Below are 27,641 nucleotides of genomic sequence, written 5' to 3'. Positions count from 1 at the left end.
TGGGAGATTTTTGATAACCGATTCAATTTCTTCGCTGGTTGTGGGTCTGTTCAAGCTTTCTATTTCCTCCTGATTGAGTTTTGGAAGAGTGTGGGTGTTCAGGAATTTGTCCATTTCTTCCAGGTTGTCCAATTTGTTGGCATATAATTTTTCATAGTATTCCCTGATAATTGTTTGTATCTCTGAGGGATTGGTTGTAATAATTCCATTTTCATTCATGATTTTATCTATTTGGGTCATCTCCCTTTTCTTTTTGAGAAGCCTGGCTAGAGGTTTGTCAATTTTGTTTATTTTTTCAAAAAAACCAACTCTTGGTTTCGTTGATCTGCTCTACAGTTTTTTTAGATTCTATATTTTTTATTTCTGCTCTGATCTTTATTATTTCTCTTCTTCTGCTGGGTTTGGGGTGTCTTTGCTGTTCTGCTTCTATTTCCTTTAGGTGTGCTGTTAGATTTTGTATTTGGGATTTTCTTGTTTCTTGAGATAGGCCTGGATTGCAATGTATTTTCCTCTCAGGACTGCCTTCGCTGCGTCCCAAAGCGTTTGGATTGTTGTATTTCCATTTTCGTTTGTTTCCATATATTTTTAAATTTCTTCTCTAATTGCTTGGTTGACCCACTCATTCGTTAGTAGGGTGTTCTTTAACCTCCATGCTTTTGGAGGTTTTCCAGACTTTTTTCTGTGGTTGATTTCAAGCTTCATAGCATTGTGGTCTGAAAGTATGCATGGTATAATTTCAATTCTGGTAAACTTATGAAGGGCTGTTTTGTGACCAAGTATATGATCTATCTTGGAGAATGTTCCATGTGCACTTGAGAAGAAAGTATATTCTGTTGCTTTGGGATGCAGAGTTCTAAATATATCTGTCAAGTCCATCTGATCCAATGTCTCATTCAGTGCCTTTGTTTCTTTACTGACCGTGTGTCTAGATGATCTATCCATTTCTGTAAGTGGGGTGTTAAAGTCCCCTGCAATTACCACATTCTTATCAATAAGGTTGCTTATGTTTATGAGTAGTTGTTTTATATATTTGGGGGCTCCGGTATTCGGCGCATAGACATTTATAATTGTTAGCTCTTCCTGATGAATAGACCCTGTAACTATTATATAATGTCCTTCTTCATCTCTTGTTACAGCCTTTAATTTAAAGTCTAGTTTGTCTGATATAAGTATGGCTACTCCAGCTTTCTTTTGACTTCCAGTAGCATGATAAATAGTTCTCCATCCCCTCACTCTCAATCTAAAGGTGTCCTCAGGTCTAAAATGAGTCTCTTGTAGACAGCAAATAGATGGGTCTTGTTTTTTTATCCATTCTGATACCCTATGTCTTTTGGTTGGCGCATTTAATCCATTTACATTCAGTGTTATTATAGAAAGATACGGGTTTAGAGTCATTGTGATGTCTGTATGTTTTATGCTTGTAGTGTTGTCTCTGGTACTTTGTCTCACAGGGTCCCCCTTAGGATCTCTTGTAGGGCTGGTTTAGTGGTGACAAATTCCTTCAGTTTTTGTTTGTTTGGGAAGACCTTTATCTCTCCTTCTATTCTAAATGACAGACTTGCTGGATAAAGGATTCTCGGCTGCATATTTTTTCTGTCTAGCACACTGAAAATCTCGTGCCAACTCTTTCTGGCCTGCCAAGTTTCAAAAGAGAGATCAGTCACGAGTCTTATAGGTCTCCCTTTATATGTGAGGGCACGTTTACCCCTTGCTGCTTTCAGAATTTTCTCTTTATCCTTGTATTTTGCCAGTTTCACTATGATATGTCGTGCAGAAGATCGATTCAAGTTACGTCTGAAGGGAGTTCTCTGTGCCTCTTGGATTTCAATGCCTTTTTCCTTCCCCAGTTCAGGGAAGTTCAGCTATAATTTCTTCAAGTACCCCTTCAGCACCTTTCCCTCTCTCTTCCTCCTCTGGGATACCAATTATGCGTATATTATTTCTTTTTAGTGTATCACTTAGTTCTCTAATTTTCCCCTCATACTCCTGGATTTTTTTATCTCTCTTTTTCTCAGTTTCCTCTTTTTCCATAACTTTATCTTCTAGTTCACCTATTCTCTCCTCTGCCTCTTCAATCTGAGCTGTGGTGGTTTCCATTTTGTTGTGCATTTCATTTAAAGCGTTTTTCAGCTCCTCGTGACTGTTCCTTAGTCCCTTGATCTCTGTAGCAAGAGATTCTCTGCTGTCCTCTATACTGTTTTCAAGCCCAGCGATTAATTTTATGACTATTATTCTAAATTCACTTTCTGTTATATTATTTAAATCCTTTTTGATCAGCTCATTAGCTGTTGTTATTTCCTGGAGATTCTTCTGAGGGGAATTCTTCCACTTGGTCATTTTGGATAGTCCCTGGCGTGGTGAGGACCTGCAGGGCACTTCCCCTGTGCTGTGGTGTATAACTGGAGTTGGTGGGCGGAGTCGCAGTCAGATCTGATGTCTGCCCCGGCCCACCGCTGGGGCCACAGTCAGACTGGTGTGTGCCTTCTCTTCCCCTCTCCTAGGGGCGGGATTCACTGTGGGGTGGTGTGGCCCATCTGGGCTACTTGCACACTGCCAGGCTTGTGATGCTGGGGATCTGGCGTATTAGCTGGGGTGGGTAGGCAAGGTGCACAGGGGCAGGAGGGGCAGGCTTAGCTCTCTTCTCCTTAGGTGATCCACTTCAGGAGGGGCCCTGTGGCAGCAGGAGGGAGTCAGATCTGCTGCCGGAGGTTTGGCTCCTCCGCAGAAGCACAGAGTTGGGTGTTTGCGGGGAGCGAGCAAGTTCCCTGGCAGGAACTGGTTCTCTTTGGGATTTTGGCTGGGGGATGGGCGGGGGAGATGGCGCTGGCGAGCGCCTTTGTTCCCCACCAAACTGAGCTCTGTCGTCCGGGGGCTCAGCAGCTCTCCCTCCCTTTGTCCTCCAGCCTTCCCGCTTTCCGAGCAGAGCTGTTAACTTATCACCTCCCAGACGCTAAGTCGCGCTTGCTGTCGGAACACAGTCCGTCCGGCCCCTCCGCTTTTGCCAGCCAGACTCGGGGGCTCTGCTTGGCCGGCGAGCCGCCCCTCCACCCCGGCTCCCTCCCGCCAGTCCGTGGAGCACGCACCGCCTTGCCGCCCTTCCTACCCTCTTCCGTGGGCCTCTCATCTGCGCTTGGCTCCGGAGACTCCGTTCTGCTAATCCTCTGGCGGTTTTCTGGGTTATTTAGGCCGGTGTAGGTGGAATCTAAGTGATCAGCAGGACGCGCGGTGAGCCCAGCGTCCTCCTATGCCGCCGTCTTCCCCAATCTCCTATTAAAGATTTCTATATTTCTATTTATCAGTTTTACATCTTATCCTTTGATCGTTATTGTAACTGAAGATATCAACATACTTATTCTTCCTTGGATTTTTTTCCTCCGCATTTTTCTTGTTTTCATTAGTGATATAATTTCTACATCGTTAGGACATATAATGTGTACTTTCTCTTCTGTCACCCTAATCCCTACAATTGTTTTAGTTTTAGCTCTATGGTTAAATATATTCTGCATCCATTTGTGCCTCCGTGTTTTTATTCATCTACATGTGGGCCAATATGTGTCTTCTAGACTAATTTTCCCAAGAAAATCTTATGGAAATAACAATCTTTGAGAATATAGTATGTTTTCAACTGTTGATCTGTTTTCTTTACTTGAATAAACTTTTGGCTAGATATAGAATCTGTGATATATATTTTCTCTCCAAGTGATTTTATAAGTAGTGCACCACTGTCTTTTGCTATTGAGTGCTGCTGTGGAGAAAACTGAAGACAGCTTGATTTTTTTCCCCCACTCATATGTGCAGACTGCCCAAAGAATTACTTTTTCATCTTTGATGTCAAAATTTTTTACTAGGGAATGTCTTGGTGATGATAATTTTGTTCTAGTTCCCAATTACATAATGTCACCTTTAATCTTTATTCTTTTAATAGTTTATTTTTTAAATGTTTTTATTTACTTTTTTTTTTTTTGAGAGAGAGAGAGAAAGAGAGAGAGAGAGAGAGGAAGAGAGGGAGAGGAAGGGAGGGAGAGAATGAGCTGGGGAAGGGCAGAGAGAGACAGAGAGAGACACAGAATCCAAGCAGGCTCCAGGCTCCGAGCTGTCAGCACAGAGCCTGATGCGGGGCTCGAACTCATGACTGTGAGATCATGACCTGAATCAAAGTTGGACACTTAACTGACTGAGCCACCCAGGTGCCCCTAATCTTTCAATAAATCTGACAGTTTCAGATATTTTATTTATTTATATTTTGATATAATTTTGCATCTTTGTATTTACCACACACAATCCTCTCCTCCTCCCTTCAAAACATAATTTCAGTGTTTTCTTCAGGGATTCCACTTATGCATATGTTGGGTTTTCTTTACCTATGATACATTTCTATCATTTTTTTTCTCTGTAAAATCCTATTTTTCAATTTTACTCATTTCCAGAGTTCTACCATTTAACATTTTATTATCTCTCCCTTGATTCTTGCATTTCCACTTTATGACCCTGACCCTGCTTTATTACGTTTTTAAAAGTCATAGTAAATGTTTAGTCACAATTTTTACCTATGCTTTGGCCACTATTTCTAGTGAGAGATCTACATCCGTTATTAGATTTTGCCCTTTTTTGCCTTTGTCTCAGTATCTTTGTGTATGTTCTGTGCTGCTTCTGTTTTTATTACTCATCACTGAAGCAGACTGGTTTTTCTGGGAACAATTAGAGAGTTTATGGGGGAAGGACAAGGATAGTATTGTAAGACTGACTTGTTTTCAATTCAAAAGATCCCTTCCCTGCTGTCCTGGAAACAAACTATTTATTTATAAACATGATTTAACAGATGATCTTTTGTCTATTTAGATCTAAACATTATTTAGATCACTGTTTCTCTAAGGCTGCAAATATCAGGAAAAAAAAACATGTAAAATTCATTTTCTAAAGGTATTCTAAAACTATTAACTATTTCTAAAATTGGCAACAGCAGCAAAGGGGGTATGGTGACTGTTGGCAGGATCCACCCTACTAATAACTAGTTTGGCTTTGAAACATAGAGGAATACAGTTCTCCTACTGCTTTTGAGTAGTTTCCAAAGGGAATAAATAGGGACCAGTTTATGTCACCATATTCAGAACGGGTGTCCGTATCATCCTTTCTAGAGACAATTTAAATGTAAAAACATAGGGATGCCTGGGTGGCTCAGTCAGTTGAGTGTCTGATTTCAGCTCAGGTCATGATCTTGTGGTTTGTGAGTTTGAGCCCTGCATTGGGCTCTGTGTTGACACCTCAGAGCCTGGAGCATGCTTCGGATTCTATGTCTCCCTCTCTCTGCCCCTGCCCCATTCATGCTCTGTCTCTCTTTCTCTCAAAAACAAGTAAACATTAAAAAAATAAATGTAAAAACATAAATCGGTTAAAAGTAAAAATTATAGAAAAGATATGCCATGCAAACACCAGTGAAAAAACCCAAACCAAAACAAATAAAAAAGCTGGAGTGGTTATATGACTATGAGACAGAGAGACATTACATAATGAAAAGGGATTATTTCAGCAAGAAGACATAACAATCCTAAATATTTAGGCAGTAAGCAGAAGAGATTAAAAATACATGAAGCAAACACATTTAATTGAAAGGAGAAATAGATTAATCCCCAAACATACTTGAAGGCTTCATCCCTGCCTCCTCAATAATGGATACAAGAAGTAGGTAGAAACCTACTGACAATATGGAAAACTTGGGCAATATTACCTAATACACTGTCAATTTAATCCAATTGACATTTTTGACTACTCAACTTAACAATACAGAATCAACATTCTTCTCAAGTACACATGAAACATTAACCAAGATAGACCATATTCTGGGCATGAAACACTCCTCAATAAATTTAAAGAATTGAAATCATATAAAATGTATTCTTTGATTACAACAAAAGTCTATGTGGAATCGATAAGAATGAGATGTCTAGTAAAATTCTAAATACTTGACAAATAACCAACTTCTAAATGACCCATAAGTCAAAGAGGAAGTCAGAGGAAAATTAAAAAATACTTAAAATTGAATGAAAATTACAAACAACCTATCGACATTTGTGGATGCCATCACAGCATCATTTAGAAGAAATTTTAATGTATTAAATGCTTATTTTTGAAGTCTTAAATCAGTGTCCTCAACTTCCATCTTTAGAGACTTAGAGCTGGCTATTGAGAAGATAAATAAAATTGTTGTCTAGCTAGACTAAGAACAGGGGAGAACCACAGAGAAGACAAATATTACTAATATCAGGAATGAAAAGGTATATATCACTACAATCCTAAAGAGAGTAAAAGCAAAATAAGAACATATGAAAACTTTATGCTGATGAATTCAGTGACTTCAATGAAACAGGCAAATTACTTTAAAGATACAAACTCATAAACTGCCAGAAAGTAGGACAAAAAGAGAAAATCTGAGTAATAGTTTATTAAAAACAATTGAATTTTTAGTTAAAGCCTTCTTACACAGAAAAGTCCAAGCCCAGATGGTTTCTCTGTGAAAGTCTACCTAATAGTTGAAGAAGAAATAATACGAACTATACACAAAGTCTTCCAAAAATTTGACAGAAATAAAATATTTTCCACATGATTCTGTGAAGTTAGCATTATTCTGTAAGATATTACCAGAAAGGAACACTATAGAGTTATATATCCTTCAGGAGCATAAAGGCAAAAAAAAAAAAAATCCTAAATTATATTTTTACAAATTGAGTTTAGCAAGATATAAAAAGGGTACTACAACATGACCAAGTTGAATTTATACCAGCAGTGCAAAGCTGCCTCAACATTTTTAAGTACATCAATGTAATTTAGCTATCAACATACTAGAAAAGCCACATGCTTTTCTCAATACATGCAGGAAAGAAACTTGACAAAATTCAACATGCATTTATCGTAAAAACTCTCAAAAAATAGGACTAGAAAGTAATTCTCTTACTTGGCAAAGGGCATCTTGAAGAAAACAATAGATAATATACTTAGGAGTCAAAGACTGAATGATCTGTTCCTAAGATCAGGGGTAAGGCAAGAATGTCCCCTCTTATCACTCTTATTGAACATTCCACTGAATTCACAAGCAAGGGTAATAAGGCAAGAAAGATAATTAAAAGACATGCAAAATGGAAACATAGAAATAAAAGTGTTTTTATTCAGTCAATATTGTCTATGTAGAAAATCTCAAATCATCTATGAAAATTTTACTATACTAACTAGTGAATTTAACAAAGTTGCAACACACGAAGTCAATATGCAAAATCTGTGATAACAGATTAGAAATCAAAATTTTAAAGTACCAATCACAATAGCACCAAAATTATGAAATACTTAGGTATAAATCTAACGAAGTATGTGCAATATCTATATACAAAAACATTTGAAACACTGAAAGAAATCAAAGATGACCTAAATGAATGGAGAGATGTACTATACCCATGGACTGAAAGACTTGATATTAGGACATCCCCCTGCCTCCCCCAAGTTTAAGCTATAAATTCAACATCATCATAATAAAAATTCCAGCAGAATTTTTTTTTCCAGGAATGGACAACTTAGTTGTTAAATCTATATAAGAATGCAAAAAAAAAAAAAAATCAGAATATCCAAAAGAATTTTAAAAAATAAAAATTTGAAGAACTCACACTACCTGATCTCAAGACTTACTATAAAACTGCACTTATCAAGACAATGTGATATTGGTAAAAGCATGGACACCTACATTAAAGGAACAGAAAGCCAGTCTTCTTCACAAATAGTGCCGGAACAATTAGGATATCCATAGGCAGTAAAAGTGAACTTAACCAATACTTCGCACAAATACAAAAGTTGATTAGAAATAGGTCATAATCCTAAAAGAAAACAACCCTAAAATTATAAAATTATGTGCAAAAACATAGGGAATTTATGTGACTTTGGCAAACAGTTTTTACATATGACATTAAAAGCATGATTCATAAAAGAACTAACTGATAATTTGAACTTCATCAAAATTGTAAAATTTTGATCATTGAAAGACAATGAATGGTATAAAGAGAATAGAAAGACATGTTTGTCTTGAGACTGAGCGAAAATATTTGCAAAACATATCTAATAGAGGACTTGTATCTCGAATATGTTAAGAACTCTCAAACTTAAATAATAAACCCAATACAAATGAGCAAGAGATTTGAGCAGATATTTTTGCTAAAGAGCATATATGATGGCATATGTTCAATATGATTTATTGTTAGAGAAATGCAAATTAAAACTACAGTGAGATACGGAACAACTTAAAAGAAGCAAACAAAAAAAACAATTACCAGTACAAAATACTGGTAAGTATGTACTGCAACAAAATCTCATATATAGTGCTATTGGGAATGCAAAGTGTATGGTCACTTAGGAAAATAGTTTCACAGTATCTTATAAAATTAAACATATACTTAACATGTGACCTAGAAATCCTACTCATAGGTATTTACCCAAGAGAAATGCAATCTTATGTTTACACAGAATGCTGTATGCAAATGCTTAAAGTGGCTTTATTTATAAATGCCAAAAAATGGAAACAGTCTAAATCCCCTCCAACAGGTAAATGGATAAAGAAAATGTGGTATGTCCATAGAAGAGAATATGACTCAGCAATAAAAAGGAACAGACGCTACTGATACATGGAATGGCATGGATGTATTTCAAATGCATTATGCTCAATGAAAGAAGTCAGATTCAAAAGATTGTATACTGTGTGGTTCCATTTATGTGACATCTGGAAATGGCAAAACTATAGGGACAGAAATTATATTAGTAGTTGCAGATCCTGGAGATAGCAGGGTAGGATGACTACACAGAGGTATGAGGGAATGTTGTGAGTATATTGAGTATTTTGAATTTGGTCATGGTTTCACAACAGTATACATTTGCCAAAACTCAGAAGCATCCAATAAAAATTATGAATTTTACTGTATATAAATTATACATCAAATGTTATGATTAAAACACACAGAGACACACACAGACGCATACGTACACACAGAGTTGGAGACCACTGTTTGAGAATGGTGAGACTAAGTAGGGATCAAATCAGGAAATGCCTGTTCATTGTTATAGTGCCATACTGGAAGCGTATAAGCCACCAGAGAGTGGCCAAGTTAATCTTCTCTAGCTGTTTCATTTTCTGGGGACTCTCAGCTCTCCTCTATTTGAGACAAGTGGGACATTGTCATGACCTAGCTGCAAGTCCCATGACCAACATACTTGAAAGGCTTGGGTAGGAATTGTACCTCAGTTGTACTTCTTCCTCATCAGTGGAACACATTGGCAATACCTGATATTTATAGAAAAGCTACGTTTACTATGTAAAAAATAGCATCTTTATGGGGTGCTTGGGTGGCTCAGTTGGTTAAGTGTCTAACTTCGGTATGACCTCACGGTTTGTGGGTTCCAGCTCCGCATCAGGCTCTGTGCTAACAGCTCAGAGCCTGGAGCCTGTTTCCGATTATGTCTCCCTCTCTCCCTGCCCCTCCCCTGCTTGTGCTCTATTTCTCAAAAATAAACATCAAAAATAAGTAAGTAAGTAGGAAAAATAGCATCTTTATCCACTGCCAGAAGGACTGCATAATGAAAACAAGTATCTTCAGTTGAAATTTGTTGGGTATTCCAGCAATAACTAGCGTTGGGCTTCACAATTTCAATGTTTAATGGGAAGAACAAGTTCTTTAACACGGAAAAGGGAAGTGATTAATGCAAAATTTAAAAGAAATTTGATTTACCTGAGATGAGAAAATGGTATTTTAAGATTATCTTGAAATAATTATGATTTTGAATATTTTAAGTGTTCTTTTTTTGGAAATTTCCAAATTTCAGTAATAGACTACTATACAATGGACTCTGAATTTCAGCAGACTTACTAAAATATAACAAAGGATTTTCCTCTCAATTTCTTAACAATGAACAACTTCATAACATAAGATCAAGTTTTCCAAAGAAGCTGTTAAGGCAGGGACCATGAAGTTATGTGCACATGTGTGCACACGTACACACACACACACACACACACACCACACACACACACACACACACACACACACACACACACACAGTTTAAATATCGCTTGCTATCACAAGGCAAATTAGTGAAACTTTTCAGCTTTCTGTTAGTCTATTTATACTTTTACAAGTATAATAAAAATAACAATATTTGTTTATTTTAAGTTCAAGAAAAGCTGAAAAAAAGACCAATTAAATAATTAAATTCTTTGGTAAAATTCTTAGATTAAAACTGAACGGTCCATCAGTTTAGACTCAGTTTAGAGAATAGCTTGATGTTTCAGATTTCCTTTGGTTCAGGAATTGTAAGTTTTGTTTATTTCAGACTGTGACTTTAACATTTCAGTTCATGGATTGATTCAAAAAACTTAAATATTCAGTTTCATTTTGATTCAGTGTTCATAGCTTGCACTTACTTGAGGCTCATTGTTTGATTCAATCTGAGCTCACACTTGTGCAGATTTTCTCAATTAAATAATGCCTTTATTGAGTTTGAGGTCTATGGTCAAAGAGGTCCATAAATGTTTACTGAACCTATTGGAAATCACTTTACTATTCTGAGAACTTATTATGTAGAAATGGTTTACTGGTAAGCCATATTACCTCTATTACTTGTAATTTGGAGGTGAACTCATTATCATGAGAAGATCATAGAAACATTTCCAAAACAGGATAGATAAAAGAACGCTAAAACAAAACAAAACTAAAAACAAAACAAACCAAAAACAAAAAGTACCCAACTCGGCAGCAGATGTTTCAAAATGAGGAGTTCATGAAAGAAAGGGAGCAAAGTGTGAAGGATACGAAGTGAGGAATAGCCTGCCTAAAATAATTCAAAACATTTATATGTTGGAAAATAAGTAGATAAAAATTAATTAGAAATCACTGAACCTACCTGAGCAAGAGGCTTATTCTCAAATAGTACTTCATGTTGAAAGAACTTGTCCAGCCCGTGCTCCTTGGTAATATGTTCAGATTCATCCGAGAAGAGGACGGCATCCCCATCAAAGGCCACGCGGAGCTGTGTGTCACAGTAAGCCATGTCTTTGGCTCCATCAAACATAGTTGCAGAGGCGATCCCTGGCAGACCATGGAGATTTATTAATAGTCTTCCCAGAGGCGTCAGTTTCTTCTACCATTTTAATGATTAAAAAAAGAAAAAAACCTTTGCAGTATTTTTTTTTCAAGCTATTACCTGATGACTCAACTGCTCTTTATAACCACGCATCCCCAAACTATTGTTTACACACTGCCTCCATTTCTATGAGGGATGGGAAAGTGTAAAAGCAGTTGTAGGACAATCACTGAGGATGTCCACCTCTAGAAGGTCAGAGCTCTAAAAGACAGCCTTAGGGGCTGCCACTCGTTGGAAACGCCTTACCAGAAAATTTAACAAGCCACATAATCATATATGAAGCCCAATGAAAGTCAACACTAGCGCAAACCTTCGATAAAACCAAATGAATACCTTCTTGTATGGCTTCTTGTACTTTTTCAGAATCTGCCGAAAGATACAAGTTGGTAAGATATGCCTTCAAATAGCCAATGGGGCTTTTTCCACCAGTCAAACAGAAGCGGTCAATTAGTAAGCCTATTATTGGGCAAGAAAGACTTTGTTATGTCAGAGACTAAAGACAAACTACTATAAATGTAAATCAAAGTTATCATAGGAATAATTGAGCGTCTATTGAAGTTTTAAAATTCATAGCACTAATATTGAAAAACTGCTCTATTACATTTAAAAAGCTATTTTAGGGGCGCCTGGGTGGCGCAGTCGGTTAAGCGTCCGACTTCAGCCAGGTCACGATCTCGCGGTCCGTGAGTTCGAGCCCCGCGTCAGGCTCTGGGCTGATGGCTCAGAGCCTGGAGCCTGTTTCCGATTCTGTGTCTCCCTCTCTCTCTGCCCCTCCCCCATTCAAGCTCTGTCTCTCTCTGTCCCAAAAATAAATAAACGTTGAAAAAAAAAATTTTTAAAGCTATTTTATATAATAGTGGATGGGTTTGGTACATGATAATTCATTAAGTATGTCCACGTAGACCATGCCAATTTACCCTCACAACAACTGTATGACAGGCATTATTCTCATTGTGACACAAAAGGAAACCGAGACATAAAGACTTGTCTAAGCCCATTGGTTCATAAGGACTCTTATCTAGACTAGAGCATAGTTCTTTTCCTTCAACCACAGACTCTTCACTTGTTGAAAGAGATAGTTAATGTGTGGCTCTATTTTAAGTACCATTTCTGTATTTCTTCAGTAACAGTACAATAGTAATGACAAGCAGTGCCAGGATTTAAACTGTTTTCTTTTTTTTTTAATTTTTTTTTCAACGTTTATTTATTTTTGGGACAGAGAGAGACAGAGCATGAACGGGGGAGGGGCAGAGAGAGAGGGAGACACAGAATCGGAAACAGGCTCCAGGCTCTGAGCCATCAGCCCAGAGCCTGACGCGGGGCTCGATCTCACGGACTGTGAGATCGTGACCTGGCTGAAGTCGGACGCTTCACCGACTGCGCCACCCAGGCGCCCCTAAACTGTTTTCTAAAAACAACAACAAAAGGTCTGAAAGTGTCTCCTTCTTCACTTGGAATTTTAAGTGTAATTATTTAGCAGACTAAATATTAAAATACCACTAAATGTCTTTCAAATCAACAACAATTAAAAAGCAAACGCTAGATGTTGGTGAAAGTTTTGTAAAACAGGTACCCATATTCACTTTAGATGAGGGTATAAACTGCTACAAGCTATCTAGAAAGTAACCTGACAATATGTCTCAAGAGCTTTTGTTAGTTTATAGCTTTTGACCTTTTCATAGTTTATTCTAAGGGAATAATCTGAGGCTCTGATAAAGATTTATGTGGAAAGGTCCCAGCTCAGGATTATTTATAAAAGCAGAACACTGTTTAATGATATGAGAATAGCTGAATAAAGTATAACATTATGCATATGAGATAGTGCATACCCATTCAAAGTATTTTTTAGGTACATGATGAATGGGTACCTGCATGTGATACAAAGCAGAATTTTGAGTCTAGTCATTGTGTTTCATCTGTATGGACCAACAGAGTAGATTCCATTGACAGTTGAGGTGGAAGTGTTTGCTACTGTATGAACAAAATACCCTTGTTTTTCACTTAAGCCAACATTGGGCATAAGTGGCACCGAAGTATACTCTACAATCCCTTAAATAATATTAATTTAAAGGTGAGAAATTATTTGGTGGCATGGGGGACTTCAGAAATGATTAAAACACCATCCCAATTCGCAAGTAAATCATAGTTCCCTGAGCAGCCAGGCACATAAAACAGATAATTATAATCTAACAGGCCATACGTAGCAGAAGGAGACACAGATTGCATTCAATACTCCGAGAAGAGAAATGATGCTTCCAGGTGAAAGGTTGTTATTTCATGAGTAAGGCTGTGTGAAGAGATGGAGCTCAGTCAGTTCATTAGCAGAACTGTTAGGTCAATAACCATGATTCCTTATGCTACTAGCCATGATGGACCCAGTTTGGCAAGGGTCAAGAGACCTAAATCACCTACTAAATCAAATAAGATTGCTGTAAAGTTAATAGCTGCCATAACTGAGTGATTATGCTGCTCATCTATACCAAACCTTTTATATACGTTCTCTTTTCATGTCATAACACTATGAAAGCTCCTTTTTTGAAAGGCAAACATTTTTTAAAGTACGTCTCAGACATCAGCCTTATAATTAGGATAATGTAAAACTCATAATTTGTAAAATACATCTTGATTATTTATAAGTATGCCCACTTTAAACCCACTTTAAACCTTGAATATACCAAAGTTCAACCTTACTCTGACTTCACATACCCATAAGACTGGATATGTCACTTAAAGATGGGCTAAAGGCCCTCAGATAACAAGTCAGGTAATTCCATAACAGGAAAATGAGGATTTTTCTCTTAAAGTATCCAACACATTGATGGAAATGCTATGAGAAGATGAGAGTCAATCCAAATTTCCATGTAAAGGAACAAAGACATTTTTGCTGGCCTGGATCTGATGTGCAGGGAAAGCAGTCAAGGAGAATCAAATTGTTCAGAGTCTAAAGGAAAGGGGAAAACCTGTAAACCTTAGACATGGATCTGTGGTGAACAAGAAGTGTGATCACCCAGAGAAAGCCTCTTGGTTGATGGCTCCTTGAAGTCAAGTTCAGAAGTGAAAAACATAAAACAGAGAAATATATCGCAGGAGCTGGGATTAAGTCTTTGAAATTCACACTTGACAAGTTAAGTCCGGAGCTTTGGGCCCAACTCTGCTGAAGTTAAAAATGAACATGGCCTCTCTTTTTCTGACATAGGCAAATAAACATTCCTCACGCAGAAGGGGGTGTCAGTATCAAAGACGTTGCGTTGGTTAGGCCACAGTTAGCAAAATGACATGGCTTCTCCCTTCCAGAGCAGCTAGCTGTTCTTCCACATGTTGTTTATTTTACTTACCATAGTGATTGACGCTGTTTATAAGCCGCACTCCCACTTGGGCATGGTTATTAGTCATCAGTACAATATCAAATAAGTCCTGTTCATTAGGATACAGCTCACGGAGTCTAGCATTGACATGCTGCAGTGCCTGCAGGTTACAAACATGAATGCATGTAAAGAGGGCCAGGCAAGGTGGGCATTGGAGTCTGGAGTCTGGAGAGAAAGGATAGCATCAGTGTCAAATTCAAACTCTGAAGACTCTTCATGAGAGATTATGGCTCTGTTAAGGCAGGGTTATGTCATTCATTCCTGTATTTCCAGCCTCTGCTACACAGGACATCAGTTAATGTTTGCTGAGTAGATAGGGAAAGTTTGTTGAAACCCGTTACATTTGATTTCTTAGAATTATCTCTGTGGGGTAGGTAGAGGGAAGGATCAGGTTAACCCTTTTATGCTTTGTCTATTTTTTTTTTTTTTGGATTCATAAAATCTGCTTTTCCGGATCATCTGGTGATTATTTTTTATTGTGAAAATATAGAATGCTTCATGAATTTGCAGGTTACCCTTGCATAAGAGCCATGTTAATGGCTTCTGTATTGTTCGAATTTTAGGATATGTGCTACCAAAGCACTTTGTCTATTTTTCAAACATGAGTCTTTAAAATAGGTTAGTGGTTTCCTCTGATGCATCTACCACGCCCCACAAATACCTTCTACTCACAACTCGTGGAGATGTCGTTTATTTCTGTCTGGTTATAATGTTATGGTGTAAAATTTTATAAGTTATATAGGGGATCACAAGTGCTATACATTTCAGTGTGAGTTCAGACAACTTTACTTTCTCTATTAAAATCATGCCTCTAAGCACCAACCAAGATCATCTCAATATTATGTTTGGGGCAGCTAAAGTGAATTTCATTTTGTTCCTAATGCTGGGATTGTAACTCATTATCGTTTCCGGTTACCACTCCTTCTAGGAAGGGAACAAAGGTGTCTCTTACACATGTCATCATTAGAACTCGGCTGAGGGCCATCTCAGCATCCCAAATCTAGAACTGGAGACCCTTTCTCACCAGTCTAGGAGCCTCTGTGAAAGCATAAGTTGACCTGAGGTCAACTTGAAAAGGGCAAGAATTACAAAGGTAGACCAGTAATTATAAAGAAACCTCGATGAGTTCCCAAGGACCTGCCTGGGTCCTTCCATCTCCATCCAGGGTTCCGACAGGAGGAGCACAGCTTTGGAGAGTACCTTGACAAAGCGGAATGCAGGCCCTGGGGTCAGGATGACATTCTCATTGGTGAGCTGATATTCCATGTACTTTTCCAGACCCTCTTCCTCGAAGATTTTCCTGCCGTCCACCATGTTGAAAAGTGCCCGGGATGACACAGCGATGGTGATGGCATGCTTGGGTTTGGGCTGCATAAAAGGGGTGCCAATGCGAGGACAGTCACACAGAAGGAAGGGATCAGCAAAGGGGCTCATGCCAGGGCAAGGTGGAAAGGTGGAAAGAAAACACCTAGGCGTCCGCTTGGAGCACTGAGATGCTGGAGACAGCAAAGGGCTGAGATTCCACAATCCAACACCCGCCCCCCCTCCAACTCCTGAACCTACAGGGGTGGGGGTTTAGGGGGAGGAGAAGCAGGAGGCTGGGCAGGACTTCCCTACACATTGGAGAGGAGGAAGGTTGGGGGGTTGGGGGAGATTCAGGCTGTAGGGTTGCAGAGAGGGGGAGTCCCGGGTTCCAGGTCGGTGGGCCACGCTCACCGGTCGGGGGCGAGAGCAGCTGGGGGTCTTCTCATACAGAGTTCTCACGGATGCCCAATAGGCCTCATCCTCTTCCTCCTCTTCCTCCATCTGCTGCTGCCGGGGCATTTCTGACAGGCAGTCGCGGTCCAGCTGGGTGGAGTAGGTCGTCTTGCGCTGGGCATAGGACTTCCATTCAGTGGGGGGCGTGCGAGGAGGGTATTCCCGTAGCTGCATGGAGTCCCGCGCGATGCCATGAGCCCAGGCTTCTGGATTCTCCTGCATCTTGCTGCTGCGCCGGGACTGGGAATAGGACTCCGGGGGAGTGGGAGGGCTCGAGTCGAGAGGCATGGGTGGCGTGGGCGGCGAGGGCTGCGCCGACAGCTCTTTCTGGGAGTCTTGTTGGCTGGGGGAGGTGGATGAAGTCCGGGAGGTTGTGGAGCTAGCGGGGAGCTGGAGCGAGAAAGTGGGAGTCTGAATTAGATGCTCGCCTTTCCCCCTATCTCTGCCTAGCAGGAGTAAAGGACCCTTGCCCTTCCCTTTGTTACATTTTTAGCCCTTAGTTGGATCCCGGTCATCCCAGCTCCTTTAAGTAGGGCTTGGAGGGGCTCACATGTTTCAAGAACCCAGTTATTAGGTATTTCTGTTAAACAGACACAGAGACAGACTGCTTTATTTTCCCCTCCTTCCTCCCCCCCCCCCCCCCCATCCCATCAGCACCTCACACTGTTTTTTGTTTGTTTTGTTTTGTTTTAGTTTGGAGTAGATATTATAGGTCTTCTTGCCCTTAGGCAGCTGGCACATAGTTCCAAAGTTCTATGGCTTGCTTTCATTTTAACTGCTCATTCAGAGACCTCCAGGTAGGATGGAGGGCTTGAGTAAGGGACCATGCTCACCACTGCCTTCATCTGTGACCTCCAGTTAACTATGAGCGACTAGACCAGATGCTCCCACCAGCAGACTCTACAAAACATCTGTAGGCATCTCTGTCTCTATTTGCCCTGTGATTAATGCAGCAATTGCTGGGAAGGTTGGTAGTCTAGAGAACCAAGGGTCTCCCTCTTGCCTTCAGAACTTTGTGCCAGTGGAGCTCATTTGGAGGGAATCATCTAATTAGAAAGGAAGTATACCTGTGCAGTAAATTATTAAGCACCTATATCTTATTTCAATTTTGATGATTGTTTCACGTGTTTCAAAAGACATTCTTGGTTAGATTATTGAGCCACTTTTCAAACAGGAATAGATGGATTGTAGGGATACATATTCTCCATCTAGGTCTGTGTCACTCTCTCTGTACTCAAAAACTCAATCTCAAAACTAATGTTTTCTTCTCATGGGACAAGGCTTCCATAAGGGCCCAAAGCACCACACAATCTAACACTTTTCAACAACTTATTTCCTTTGTTGATTTTTCCACCCCATCTTCTAAGGCTTCGATACTCAGTTATTGAAGGAAGGAAAGATGGAAGGAGAAGTCAAAGAGCATAATCATTAAGTGTACAATTTATAGACCTGGTAACCCTGGGTTTTAATCTAGCTCTATTAGTGTTATTAATGTGAGATCTTAGGCAAGTTACTCTGTGTTTCAATTTTCTCCATCATAAAATAGGGCTTGTAGGTTTGTTTGTTTTTTTTTTTAATGATGACTGAATTAGCTAAAACATGTAAAATGAATAGAATAGGGCCTGGCACATAGAAAGCATCAATAAAAAATTATCATCATCATCATCATCGCCATTATCATTATTATATCATGTTCCCTTCATTTCATCTCCATCTCTACCTTAAGACTGGCACTCTTGCTTCTGGTTTCGTCTACTGATGGAGCTCTGGTGGATGGGCTCCGTGAAGTTCGTGACCACTGATTTCGCACAACGTACCCCCGAGAATCAGTCTTCGGCAATGGTGATTCTTGTGATTCCTTTGGAGGAGAGAAGAGACCCAGGAGTATGATGCCCCATCACCCACTCCTGCCATGCATGTACCTACAGAACAGCCATGTCAAGCTAAATATAGCAAAGTCCAGTGAGAAGGTCCCTGGCCTATATGATTAATTCAACCTTGACCCTTATGTACTATTCTAGCTCTGGCCCAATCCTAAACTCTGTGAGGGACAAACAGTGGGGATCCACCTGGAGGAGAATCCAAAACTAAGAAACAAATCTGATGTCTCCTATTTTTTTCACCTGTGACTCCTCTTATATGGAACATAGTAGAGTTGACCGTTTTTCCTCCCTTTTCCCCACTTGTTCCCTTAAGGGTAAGCCTGTTAGCTGAAACTAAGAAGATGTGATTCACCATTTTTGACCCTATTACAAAGATGAGGGCAGGTGCCTCCTAAATGGGGCTGCAGCATGGCTCCAAAGCAGCTACCGAAGAGGGAATAGAGCACTCTGGCATTTCCTTTGGGAGGAGTAAGAATGGAGGACACCATGGAGAGGCAAGCGGAAGAGTTTTTATTCCCCATATCCTGCCCCTCACCCAGACTGCCTGTGGCTCCCCTCCAAAATCAGTTGTTTGATCTCTGCTCACCCTGATCATGGTGATCTGCCGGCCCTGCTCCCACAAGAGGCACATGTGAATATAAACACGTATTGTGCGGCAGGGGCCAAGAAGTACTGTTCCCTCCGCTGCACAAAGGCAGCGTCTACACGACGAGTGACCTCGCATGGGGCAACATCTCAGCAAGTGATTCGGATTGACTGCACGCCTCATCTGAAAGATTGTGCAGAAAATGGTCAATGCGATGGCCAGACTCCCCTTCCCTCCCTGATTTGAACAATGACCAGTCTCCTCCCATAGGCTGAGCAGAGAATATGGCTATGGTTTCTACACCATATATTCTATATGAACATGGGGATGTGTACTGGTGGGGAAGGCAGGGACCAGCTTCTCCTGGTCTGTCCTTAACCTCTCATGAGAACATTACGTTTCCCTTAGTAGAGATCTCGGCAGCTAAGTCTTCTCTCCCAGAACTCCCCTGCTGCCTTACATTTTCTGTTATGCTTTCTACTCTATAATTCACTCATCATATCTAAAGAGGTCAGCTCACCTGTGTGCTCAGACGAACTCCTGATTTCTCAGAATCCTTTCTTTTCTCTGTGTCTATGCTGTCTTTTGAGTTCTTCGATCCAGTATCATTCTTAATATGAAAACAAAGTGTATTTATTAATTTTTTAATCCTAGGGGCATTAGAAACCTTGGGTTTAGGAATGGGAGGATAAATAAAAATTAGAATTTGTCTCTTTCCCAATTTAAAAGTATATATAAATTTTAGACATTTTCCCTCTGTTATAACAGGCATGGGTAAAAATAACACCTATCAGAGAACTATATAAACAATTTTTTAATTTAGAAATTTGTTGGCTTATATATTGAGGCATGAGGTATTTATCATTTAAAAAATGACAACAAGGGAAATTCTATGGCAGAATTTTCTAGGGCTCAGCCAGACTTCAATTTAATGTGAAATTGCTCACACAGAATAATTTTTTTTCTCTCCATTCCTCTGAAGATTGCTGCATAAGGAACTTTTCCTTTTGCCTCGTAGAATTAAAACTTCTCTTGTTTGTTTTCTTAACATCCAGAACTCCAATCTTCTGTGCATCTAAGCCTCACCAATATTAGCTTGATTTTTAAAATCAAGGTTCTTAATCCCATGCAGATCTAATGACTGGCCTGTCTTCAGTACATATTTTCTAATTACTCATACCAGCTACAGTGAAAGGATGGACATTTCTTAATTAACAAACTTGTAGGGAAGTCTGTGTAGGAGAGCACAGGGAGATAATTCATGTCATGGACAGCTAGTCAAATATTTTCATTTTCAATTGGGGAACATACCATTGTGTGTGTTTGTATTGTTTCATACTAATTCGGCAGCTGTAATGCAATCAAGATTAGCATTATTTCTGTGTTAAGAGCTCATCTTCTAGATTAGACCACGGTGCTCAGGCGCAGTCTAGGCATAAAGCTCTTTGTGCATCTGTGTTAGTTGAGTGATGGAGACTGTGACTGCAGAGAATGGCAGAGCTGTGTGGTCCTAGAACTGATCTTAAAATCCTCCTAGCCATTCTCCACACCATCACCATAAAATCCCGTCAAAAGATATTTTAAACCCAATCCTTCGTCTCCATCCCTAGTATCATTGCCTTGTTCCAGATCTCAGATCCGTACAGGACTGCATTCTCAGAATTATAGACTTTTGGTCAGGTTTCATAACTTTAAATCCTCCCAACTTCTAGATCTACCCCATCAATTTAAAGTGACCTTTATCAAACATAAATCTAATTATGCTTCATTTCCAGGTACACCCTTCATTTGCTTGGTTTTACAGACCAGGAGCCTCATGGTGCATCCTGTCCGCCTCCAACTCGCCCTCCACCGTACACTTTTATCTCTGTGTTTGCTTGTGCTAAATGACTTGCATTTGCCTCCATATCACCCTGTTTCCTTGTAACCTCCTCTTCTCTTTAATGTTCTTCAAAACCCAGCTCAGCATGACCTGGGAGAAGTTCCCAGAGTTAAACATTCTCTTATGTTGCCTGTGTCTTTTATACATATTTTCACTGAGCACTGAATTGTATTTTGTTTATATATTCTCTTTCCTACTAGGCTGTGCATTCTTCACAGAGAGCAACAGTGTTTCCACCTCTTGCCACTGACATAGGAGCCTCAGCCCAATAAAGGCTAAGTAATTCAATTGATTGCTACTGTATGCTCTAATCTCATTCTTCTCCATTCTTCATTTCCTTTATTTTCCTTCCCTTTTCTCCACATGCAGTCATTATCTGAAATGATTTAATTGTTGCTGAACATTCCCAGAGGTAATGCTATCTACATTTGTTGATATCTACATTTCCTTAGCTCTTTGTCAAGATTCTAGGACATTCAACTCACTCACCTTCTTTTTCTGTTTCAGAGATGTTTGACTCATTTCTTTTAACTGGAATTTCTTTTGTTGTTACGCAGGTTTTCCTCTCCCCAGCTCCATTTCCTGTTGTTTCTGTTGCTCTGCCTAGGTTTGCGCTTAGAATGTCAAATTTATGACATCATATGTGATTCCATAGTAACAAACTGACTCTATATATATGACTATAAAAAAAGCAATAGTATTTCTTCAAATTTGAGTACATCTACTCACAACCATTCTTAGAGTTTTTAGGAAGTGATGTCTAAACAATGTTAAAATGTTTTATACATAGCAATATCAATATTACTGCTTCCTTCTTTTTAAACATTACTATATTACTCATCAGGTAAACCCCACTGTGGATGTACATTTTCTGGTACTGCAAAATTGAATGGCAAACTCATTTGCGGCCCCGATCATTTATTATTGTTTACCCCAAAAGATTGTGGAGAACTTTGTGCAATCTGGAGATGATTTTTGACAGCTGAGGTTTTGTTCTCATGGAGAACAATGGAGTTTAGACCTGTTTTTAGTTTCATGTTGGGTGTTTCTTTCACAATGGCAAGGTCATTTCCATTTTACAAAGTCAAAGCACCTTCCCTTGGGCCAGACAGTGTAGGAGAATGATACCTGCACTGTCGTTTTGCTATTTGCCCCATTCTCGAAACTTTAAGCACATATTTGTCCCTCTTGTGTGCACAGAAAATATACAATCCAGTCCCCAGCTTTGGTTTACAGGGTCTGCTAATGTAATGCATCTAATGGTTCTGGTTTTATCTTCACCCAGGCTCTAGGAAAGAGACTCACACACCAGCCTGAGTTGGTCAAACCAGCAAGGACTAAGGCAGATTTCCTCCTCTCTTAATTGGAGTTAATAATTTAATTTGAGTATCAGAGGAAGTTTTTGAAAGCTTTAATCAAAGTTCTCCAAGGAGTCTTCTAGATAGTAAAACACATTGGCTCAAGTTTAGAGGCCCTCGGTTTGAATTCTTTCCCCACTGTCACCCTGTACCTCACCCCCACCCAGTATCTCTCTGAGATTCTGAACAAGTGGTTTAATCTTCCTAAATCTCAACTTCCTTATTTGTAAAATGGAGAAAATGATGGTATCAACATCAAAATGCGCACAATGATAGTAATTGTGATAGTTGAAATAGTGTGAAGTACTTAAGACAGTTCTTGGCATTTATAAGTGATTAATAAATGTTAGCTATTACTGTGTTATTCATAATTATGCTATAGCTATACTAGAGAGTTCAAACAGAAAATCTCTCATCTCCAATGCAATCTGGTTGTAGGAACAGAAGTTTAAAAATACCTATTGTTCATATACACGTATAATCAATCACATATCAGTTTGGTGGTTCTTCCCGTATTCTAGACTCTCTAGCCCCACTGGTGAGACAGAGCAAGGAGGGCAGGCTGGGAGGGAGCAGTTGTTAAAGTAGCAGGAGCAAAAACTGGAGGGCTCTGAGACTTGCTTTCTATAACACCCGGGAGGAAGATTTTGCAGAGGTGAAGGATTGAAGAGTCTGGTTTCTGACTGGTTCTTGTAGCCAGGATCAGCCTTTGCTTCTTGTCCTTTCCATGACTCTTCCAAGTAAATCAGCATCCATATGTTCAATAAGTTCCTTGATTATTGCTCCCTTCCCGTAGCACACAGCCTCGGATAGACTATGAGCTTCATGAGTGTTTTGAATTTTTTTGTGTACCAAGATTTAAATATGTCATTTTGTTTTGAGTGCTGAGGATGATGTTAAAGAATTATTCGTATTTTTTCAGATTTCCTCATTTGTCTTTCTTTATTATCTGCTGATTATTAACTTTGTTATTGAACACTGAAAACTATGCATACATGTAGGCAGTTGTGCTAGTCAGGATTCTCTAGAGAAACAGAACCAATAGGAGATATATAGATATATAGGAAGACATTTATTGTGGGAACCAATTCATGTGACTGTGAAGGTTCTTCTGATTGCCATCTGCAAGCTGGAAAATGAGGAAAGCCAGTGGTATGAGTCAGTATCAATCTGAAGGCCTGGAAACTAGGGTAGCCAATGGTGAACTCCCAAACCAAGGGCAAAGGCCAGAGAGCTTGAAAGACCCCTGGCTTAAGCTCTAGGGTCTGAAGGTCTCAGTATCAGGAGCTCTGATGTCCAAGGGCAAGAGGAAAAGGTAGATGTTATGGCTCAAGAAGAGAAAGAATTCACCCTTCCTCCACCTTTTTTGTTCCCTTTGAACCCTTAATGGGTTGGATGATGCTTGCCCACATTGATGAGGATGGATCTTCTTTGCTTAGTCTACTGATTCACATGCTAATCTCTTCCAGAAACATCCTCATATACACACCCAAAATCATGTTTAACCTGCTATCTGGGCATTCCTTAGCCTAGTCCAGTTGTTACATAAAATTAACCATCACAGCAGCATATCTCTTGTTTGTCTTGGGTTCATTTCCCCATGAGTTCAACCTTGGTAATAAAGCCAAGATACTACAACGTTATGACATTGTCATGTACACTTTCCAGATCAACCAAAATCATTTTCTATAGTGAAATTTTCATTCTAGTTGTGGATGAAATTTTTTTGTTTAAAAGAGTTCCATAAAAGGACTCTAAAAGACATTTTAGAATACCACAAATGTGTATAACTAGGCCTTTCCCATCTATTTTTGGCTAATGAATTTTGATTCTCGCCATGGTTATCAACAGGAATATACCCATTCCCTTGACAGAGCTAAGAGGATTTTGCATAGTCATTTGTGGGACGTGACTCCTACTGGGTCATCCTTCTGCTATTTCTTATTTTCTTGTGAAGCTGTGATATTATGCAAAATTTCTGGGGACACCAGGAGACTCTGCTTTCGCCAGGAGATTTTCATAACGTAGGAGGCGTATTGCTTAATACAACTAGGCACTAGTGCACTGAGAAGACTCTGAAGAATCTTTTTTTTCACTATGTCCATCCAGGTCTATTGAAATAAATATGGTGGAAAGTGGCTCTATTGCTCTCATAGCTTTTCTTCTCTGAGTCTAAAGATACACAAGTAACTAGCATGTCAGAATGTCAACAACATTTATTAATATTTTAAACTGTTTGTACGTATGCATATAAATAAGTTCAAAGATAATGAAATTTAGTGAAAATTAGAGAGTTCAAAAAAAGGCACCTGTGAACTCAGTATCCTAAGATAGTCATAATTATATTCTTCCAAAATTTTTTCACCCATTTGTCTGACATTTAATTTTTCTTCCTTTGTAAAATATTATTAGAATTATATAGTGTATACAGTTCAGTATCTTGATTTTTTTCTATATAATATTAAACACATCTATTTTCATGATATTACTTGGTCTGAGTAATCATTAATTTAATGACTCCATATGCTCTACAGTGGGTCTGCTACAATTTGCATAAGCATTTCCCTATTATTGAATATTTGGAGTATCTCCAGTATTTTGCTATTATGAATAATATTTTCCTGAGTATCTTCTTTCTCAGCTAACATAAAGTTCTTAGTACAAAATCTTTCTTTCCAGAGTGACTAGTACATTCAGACATGTATTGGATGGGCCCATCAGAATCCAAGTGCTCTTGATGGAGTGTTACTTGTGTTCAAGAGGGCCACATTGGGTTGGTTGCGATTTAAGCAGATGGCATTTATTTTGACCTGACTTTGTTTATTGTCTCCTTTGGCCTCACTGTCCTGAAAATTTTTCATGAGCAGAGACCTGTCTACCTTGTCCACTGCTGTTTTCCTGGTGCCTAGAACAGTTACTAGGAGGTACCACAATAAATATTTCTTAAATAAATACATCATTCCCTTAAGAAATGCATAGCAGTAATAAGCAGGATACAGAGTGCTGTGATAACAGTAGTGGTGAAGATGAGAGGAGACCCACAAGGTCAGTGAGTAGGAAGGAGAAGTACAAAAACACCTTATTTTTTCCCTGTCTTTTTAAGTTCTTTTTCTAGATATCAGTGGTTCTCAAAAACAAACATGCATCAGAATGACCTGGATGGCTTATTGAAACAAGACTGTAGTAGGTGAATGGTTACACAAACGTCCATACCATGGAACGCTACTCAACAGTACAAAGAAAACATTGATTCTCACAACAACTAGGTGACTCTCCAGAGAATTATACTGAGTAAAAAAAGCCAGTCCCCCAAAGCTATATTTTGTTTGATTCTATTTATATAACATTATTGAATGGCAAAATTATAGAAATGGGGACAGTAGTGGCCAAGGTTTAAGAAGTACATGAGGCCAAGATGGAAGTGAATGTGGCTATAAAAGGGCAACATGAGGGGTGCCTGGATGGCTCAAGTGTCTGATTTTGGCTCAGGTGATGATCTTGCGGTTTATGGTTCAAGCCCTGTGTGGGGCTCTGTACTGACAGCTTGGACTATGGATCCAGCTTCAGATTCTGTATCTCCTTCTCTTTCTCTGCCCTCCCCCTGCTTATTCTCTGTCTGTCTGTCTGTCTGTCTCTCTCTCTCTCTCTCAAAAATAAATAAGCATTAAAAATTTTTAAACGAAAAAGGGCAACATGAGAGATCCTTATGATGGTGTGAGTATTCTATATTTTTAACTTAATTGTGTCAGTCTCGATATACTGACTTGATATTGTACTATAGTTTTGCAAGATGTTGCCATTGGCATATATTGGGCAAAGGGTGATGGTGATGAAGTTTTGGGGTGATGGTGGGGTTTGTGGGGTTCAGAGCTGATGGCTAAGAAAGAATTCTTGAAGACGTTTTTGGTGTAAAAAGATGATTTTATTAAAGCACAGGGACAGGACCCGTGGGCAGGAAGAGCTGGACTGGGGTTGTGTGGAATGGCTGGTTATATACCAAGGACTTGGAGTAGGTAAAATCAAAAGGGAAGTTTCCAAAGAGAATTTCACATGCTAAAGACTTGCTGGAAACCTAACTATTGTCAAAGCTAAGGTTGTTTTTCCCTCAAGCAAACAATTAACGTTAAGACAGTAGGGAGTTCCTGGACTTTAGGCCATTGATAGGGTTGCCTTTTTCTTGTCAACTGGTGGAGACTTATTTATTTTGTTTTTGGGTAGTGGGGGTGTCCAAAGAATATCATACAGGTCCCACCTGGCAGGGGTGGGGTGCATGGGGGAGGCTGGGGGTGTGGGGGGTGGGTAGTGGTGCTGTTAGCCTGAACTTGACCCTCAGCTGGCCCACACTCTCTCATTAATGGGATGGTTCTGTATTATTTCTTATAATTGCCTATGAATCTATTATTATTTCAAAATTTGTAAAGGTTTACTTTATTTAAAAAAATATACATTGATTGTTGGGCCTCCTTTCCAAGGTTTGTGATCATGAGGTTGGCATTAAAGCCCAAGAAACTGAATTTGTAATGAGTACCCAGATGAAGTTGGTGTTGCTTGTCTGAGAACTACACTTTGATAATCACTGAACAAGAGTAATTAGGAATTCTTACCACTCAGAGTAGAGCTCTAGCTAGCCCACACTTAACCAGTTCAAATAGTCTTCTCCTTACCTTAAATTTTATCTGTTGTGGTAAAATCCACCATCAGTGAAACTGCTTCTTGGATGGGCCCAAGAAACCCCATTACTCATGATGGGGCTTTATCTTGATAGGGAAAAATCTGTTATAAGATGGCTGACAGGACTGATAGGGGAATTCCAGTCCCTGCCTGAAGACTCCCCTTCCGGGTTCTTCCCGGAAGAACTGCTTGCCCCTGGCACCAAATTTCTAATGAGGAATGCAGAAGTAACAGACTACAAATTGTCCCCTCTGTTGATGTTCTGGGCTCAGACCTCTGGGGAATGAACTCCTCGGAACCCACCAGTGTAAAATAAACCTCCTGCCTTCCAAGATCTGCAAGTGCTACTTGGTTCTTCTGCCAGGTGATCCAGACCAGTTTCTGTAAAAATCTCTGTTCAGTAGGGCCAAGTCTTGTAGGCTAGGCTGTAAGCATTGGTAAGCAACGGGTGGGCCCTCTTCTGCCAGCCTCACCTGGAAAGGAGCTATCCAAGCCAGAGGTTCACAGGCTTGGCTGTGTGTTAGAATGACTTAGGATCTCTTAAAAATTTCACTGCCCAGACCACAATCACAAGAAGACTTAATCGGTATCATTTGTGTTTGGCTAGAGGGCAGAGCCCCAGGATCTAAGTAGAAATTTCTAGGTACCTAATGCACATCCCCACCCACCACCTCCCACAATTGCCTTGGGTCCAGTTCCCCAGACTCTAAAAAAGGCCAGGCAGGCACCATCATCCTTACAAAGCTGGACTCTCAAACTAGAAACCCCAGTGGTCTTGGGCTTCTTCCTTATCTTAAAAAGTTACATCTTTTTTTCTGTCTCCATTGTTTCTCAAACATTAGGCCTTCTTCCAGTCCTTTTGCCTTAGGCCAAGTCTATCTTTTCAGTGAGTTAGTCTCTTTACCAACCTCCTAGTCTGCAGTATATGTCTTTCTTCTCAAATTCATCCTTATAGAGCCACTAGAGATATC

General features: G+C 39.5%; 1 protein-coding gene and 1 non-coding gene across 5 annotated transcripts in view; both read right to left on the bottom strand.

Moving 5' to 3' along the window:
* Positions 1–26,783, bottom strand: part of NT5C1B (5'-nucleotidase, cytosolic IB) — a 32,161-nt gene extending 5,378 nt beyond the window's left edge. For 2 of the 4 annotated variants that reach the window (XM_045447651.1, XM_045447654.1), the window contains exons 1-10: positions 26,664–26,781; positions 21,131–21,255; positions 19,280–19,369; positions 18,760–18,942; positions 18,011–18,148; positions 16,249–16,680; positions 15,733–15,900; positions 14,503–14,632; positions 11,501–11,623; positions 10,928–11,112 (exon numbers count right to left, since the gene is read on the bottom strand). In XM_045447651.1, the coding sequence (XP_045303607.1) occupies positions 10,928–11,112; positions 11,501–11,623; positions 14,503–14,632; positions 15,733–15,900; positions 16,249–16,680; positions 18,011–18,148; positions 18,760–18,942; positions 19,280–19,369; positions 21,131–21,163 (1,482 nt within the window). In that variant the 5' untranslated portion in view covers positions 21,164–21,255; positions 26,664–26,781. Of the gene's footprint in view, positions 1–9,513; positions 9,700–10,927; positions 11,113–11,500; positions 11,624–14,502; positions 14,633–15,732; positions 15,901–16,248; positions 16,681–18,010; positions 18,149–18,759; positions 18,943–19,279; positions 19,370–21,130; positions 21,256–26,663 lie in introns of those variants that run through there. The other 2 variants (XM_045447652.1, XM_045447653.1) reach the window with 2 other exon arrangements.
* LOC123581746 lies at positions 15,013–15,115 on the bottom strand. Its single transcript, XR_006703983.1, has one exon. It is a non-coding gene; the product is annotated as a U6 spliceosomal RNA (small nuclear RNA).
* Positions 26,784–27,641: the final 858 nt, after the last annotated feature.

Source organism: Leopardus geoffroyi, chromosome A3, assembly GCF_018350155.1.
Source record: "Leopardus geoffroyi isolate Oge1 chromosome A3, O.geoffroyi_Oge1_pat1.0, whole genome shotgun sequence".
Lineage (NCBI taxonomy): Eukaryota > Metazoa > Chordata > Mammalia > Carnivora > Felidae > Leopardus > Leopardus geoffroyi.
This window is presented reverse-complemented; position numbering and strand designations above follow the sequence as displayed.